Source organism: Coturnix japonica, unplaced genomic scaffold (genome assembly GCF_001577835.2).
Source record: "Coturnix japonica isolate 7356 unplaced genomic scaffold, Coturnix japonica 2.1 chrUnrandom784, whole genome shotgun sequence".
NCBI lineage: Eukaryota > Metazoa > Chordata > Aves > Galliformes > Phasianidae > Coturnix > Coturnix japonica.
The window spans coordinates 5396-9760 of record NW_015440143.1 but is presented as its reverse complement, the minus strand read 5'-3'; the positions used below and the strand labels follow the sequence as shown (position 1 = coordinate 9760).

The 4365-nt window shown below is 60.6% G+C and overlaps 1 protein-coding gene across 1 annotated transcript in view; it reads left to right on the top strand.

Moving 5' to 3' along the window:
* The first annotated feature begins 1413 nt into the window (after positions 1-1413).
* MPDU1 (mannose-P-dolichol utilization defect 1) overlaps positions 1414-4365 on the top strand; it is a 4277-nt gene continuing 1325 nt past the window's right edge. Inside the window, exons 1-5 of the mRNA XM_032441918.1 lie at positions 1414-1586; positions 1902-1967; positions 2593-2725; positions 3014-3297; positions 3877-3971. Of these exons, the coding sequence (XP_032297809.1) occupies positions 1505-1586; positions 1902-1967; positions 2593-2725; positions 3014-3297; positions 3877-3971 (660 nt within the window). The 5' untranslated portion in view covers positions 1414-1504. The remainder of the gene's footprint in view (positions 1587-1901; positions 1968-2592; positions 2726-3013; positions 3298-3876; positions 3972-4365) is intronic.

The following is a 4365-nucleotide window of genomic DNA, read 5'->3' as shown; positions in this document are numbered from 1 at the left end:
CCGTTGATGTCCCGTTCCGCCCCGCCCAGCCGCCCGTTGTCCCGTTGTAACTCCCGGTAAAGCTCCGAGCCCCGAACGCCGCCACCGGGCGGCGAAACCTCCACGGCCCAGAGCAAACCGACAGGATCCACCACGGCCTGGAGCGTCACCGCGTGCCAACCGGAACCGGCCGAGTAACGGGACGCGGAGTCGGGGGGAGCCCGGATCGGGACACGGACACGAGTCAAAACCCCGCAAAGCTGCGGGAGCGGGAACGGACGGAAAACGGGAACGGGAGGAGGAGCAATGGCGGAGCACGGCTGAGCTTCCGGCGCTGCAATGGCGGCTCCCATAGCCACTTCCGGTGTATTAATGGCAGGCCCCATCCTCACTTCCGGTGGGGTAATGGCGGATTGCAGTCTGACTTCCGGTGCATTAATGGCGGCCCTTCTCCGAACTTCCGGTGGAGTAATGGCGGATCGCATCGTAACTTCCGGCGTAGCAATGGCGGCTCCTTGCCTGACTTCCGGAGCACCAATGGCGGCTCTCATTGCAACATCCGGTTCCAACATGGCGGCCCCCGTCGCGCTGATGAATGGCGGCGGTGGCGGCAATATGGCGGCGCCCTGCGGCACGCAGCCGGGCGGGGTGTTGAACCAAGGCCCCAGATCGGCCACCACGGCCTCGCAAACATCCCGTAGGATCTTACACACGGTGGATCGCGACACCCCGAAGCGCAGCTCCACGGCCCGGTACTCGCTGCCCGCCCCCAGCCGCCATAACGTCAGCGCCAGCCGCACGTCGGGCGGCACCGCACGGCGCATGCTCGTGTCACGGCGCTCGATGGCGGAACGGAGCCGCGAGAACAGGAAGTCGAAGGTTTCCGGGGCGACCCGGAAGTTGTCGTCCCACTCCCGGCGGGTGAAGTCCTTCCGGCGCAGCGTGTCCCAGAATTCGCAGCTCCGACGTTTGCTCCATAAACGCGGCGATGGCGGAACCGGGAGCGAGGAACGGAGACAAAAACGGGAACCGAGCAGCAACAAAACGGAACGACGGCGGCGGAGACGGCGAAGGACGGAGCGGAAACGGCGGGTGGAGCCGAGGGAACGGAGACGGCGGAGACGGAGCGAGGAAACGGCCAAAAGGGCGGAAAACAGCAACGAGGAACCGAGCAGAACCGGCAGAACGGAGGGAGCCGCCATCTTGGATGTGAGGGAGAGGATGTGCGCATGCGCGATTTACAGAATGGCGGCGAACGCGCATGCTCATGCGGAAGGTATGAGCCAATCGGAGTCCGCATTGCTGCGCATGCGCATTGACGGCATTCTTAATGTGACCAATAAGAGCGCTCATCAGACGGGCGGGTCTAACTCAAATCCGCAGCGCTGCTCAGCCAATCGGATCGCTGTATCCGCCCCTCCAGCCAATCACTGCGCTGTGATTGGACACTTTCGTCCTCCAATCAGCGGCCGTTGGGGGCGGTCTTGCGCCTGCGCAGAGCGGCGCTGTGTGTCCCGGCTCCAAGATGGAGGCGCTGCGGGCGCTGCTGGTCCCGGCGCTGATCCCGGAAGTTTGTTTCGAGGCGATGAAGGAACGGCCGCTGCACGGTGCGGGAACCGGAAACGGGGGCGGGGAGAATGACGGGAAACCGGAACCGGACAGCCGCCATTCGAAGCGGGAGATGAAGGGAACGGTGACATGGCGGGTGTGGGCGGCGCCATGATGGATGTGGGCGGATGTGGGGGGCGGCTGGGGAGGAAGTGGGGTCGTGCAGACCGGAAGTGGGAGATAGAGAGCGGAAGTGCGGGTCTTCAGTGCCGGAAGTGGGGTTTTGAGGCCGGAAGTGGGGGTCAGGGGACCGGAAGTGGGGGTCAGGGGGCCGGAAGTGTGTCCGTTTGTTCTTAGTCCCGGTTCCCCCGTAGCTCAATGCCTGAAGATCCTGCTCAGTAAAGGACTCGGGTACGGGATCGTGGCTGGGTCCGCCATGGGTCAGTACGGGGACACAGGGGGTGATATGGGCTACTATGGGGCGCTATGGGGCGCTATGGGGTTTGATGGGGCTCTATGGGTTTCTATGGGGTGGTGTGGAGCGGTATGGGGCACTATGGGTTTCTATGGGGCACTATGGTGCTCTATGGGTTCTATGGGGCTTTATGGGGCTCTATGGGGCACTATGGGGTTCTATGGGGCTCTATGGGGCACTATAGGGCACTTCGGGGCACTATGGGGCTCTATGGGGTGCTATAGGGCTCTATGGGGTTCTATGGGGCACTATGGGGCTCTATAGGGCACTATGGGGTTCTATGGGGCACTATGAGGATTTATGGGGCTGCTATGGGGCTCTTTGGGTTGCTATGGGGTTCTATGGGGCTCTATGGGGTTCTATGGGGCGCTATGGGGTTCTATGGAGCGCTGTGGGGCTCTATGGGGCACTGTAGGGCACTTCGGGGCACTATGGTGCTCTATGGGGCTCTATGGGGCGCTATGGGGCTCTTTGGGTTGCTATGGGGTTCTATGGGGCTCTATGGGGCTCTATGGGGCGCTATGGGGCTGTGTGTCGCTATGGGGCAGGATCCCACAGCTCCTGTTTTCTTCCCCTCCCCCCTATTGCAGTGAAGCTCCCGCAGGTGCTGAAGCTCTATGGGGCGCGCAGTGGGGCCGGGCTCAGTCTGGGCGCTGTGGGGCTGGAGCTGCTGGCGCTGGGGGGGTCGGTGGCCTACAGTGTGGGGCACGGCTTCCCATTCAGGTAATGGGGATGGGGGGGAGGGGGGGGCGGCCCCATAGCGGCCCTATAGATCCCATGGGAACCCCATAGAGACACCTGGGACCCCATAGATCCCATAGGAACCCCATAGCTGCCCCATAGACCCCATGGATGCCACACAGACCCCATAGCTGCCCTATAGACCCCATGGGTACCTTACAGATCCTACAGCTGCCATATAGACCTCATAATCTCCCCATAGACCCTATAGCCGCCCCCTAGACCCCCATGGCTGCCCCACAGACCCCATAGATCCCGTGTGCCCCACAGCTCGTGGGGCGAGGCGCTGTTCCTGCTGCTGCAGACGCTGATCATCGCATTCCTCATCCTGCACTACAGGGGGCGCACGGTGTGGGGTGAGTGCCCCATAAGTGACCCCAGCCCCATAAGTGACCCCTGCCCCATAAGAGCCACCAGCCTCCAAATACATTCCCAGCCTCCCACCCCCCTATCACCCCTCCTCGCCCCTATACCGTCCCATTCCCCCAGCCCCCATCTTCAACATCGCCTCCTTCTCAACCTCCTACCTTGCTGTACTCCTCAGCAGCGGAAAAGTTGGTGCACTGACATATCAATCCTTTCTAATTCTTGATGTGATCTCGTGACACAAAGTGACCCCTTACTGCTACTGCACTACGCACTCTTTGTATTTCGTAATCACGCTCTCTCACTGCTCCCGCAACCCGACGGGCGTGCTCGTATCTTGCCTCGGGTTTTGTTTCTTCCCCATGCTCCTTTGTAAAGACGACTATGTGGGGCACGGTAGTATGTCTGTGCGCGCGCCCCCGGGGCTACAACACTTTCAGCTGAGGGCTGGCGAGGTGTGCTTGAATCCCCACCAAGTAGTGCCTGGTTGGCCTCTTCTCGTGGCCTCTTCCTATCGATTACTAATTTAATACCACGGCGGGAGAACATCTAGAACTTACTTAAAGTTCTGATGTCGTGGTGTGGTGAACGCGCCAATAACCACCCCACATCCAGTGTTATCTCTCAACTTGGGCTGTCATCACACCTCTTCATATGTTCTCAATGACGCGACCAAGTCCTCTCTTATTCCCTCGGCTGGTCTACGCCGCGTACTCATGCCGCGCTTCCCTCAGGTTGTGCACGCTGCGTATCCGCCCTCCTCGCAGCTGTGAGGGTGTACCGGCTGGCGTCAGTGTCGGCGGGTGGTGGGCAATGCCCGCGAGCGGGCGTTGATGTTTCCTTGCGAGGGAGCCAGTCTCTAGTGCGGGTTATTAACTCGGTCCTCAGTTTGCAGCCCCTGAGAGACATCCCCTTGTGCACAGTTGACGTGCCAGGCCGAAGAGCAGGTGTACAGTGCAACGGGGAGGGCGCGGGGTCGTGGTGGAGGGCTGGTACCGCTCATGTGTTCTGCAGTGTGTGTGCTCGTACAGAAGGGTGTAACAACGATTGGTGAGTAGGTGAGAGGATGTGGAGCTTTTAACATAAGGGTGGACTGGTTGAAAAATGGCAGTGAGAGTGTGTGAGGGACCATGTCAGTTCCATGGACGTGTAATATTCTCGAAAATGCTTCCGAGTTTGCTTTTGCGGTGCCAGAGCAACAGCACAAAGAGGCTGGTGGCAGACGAAACATCGCGCGGCGTTCGTTTTTAGCAAGT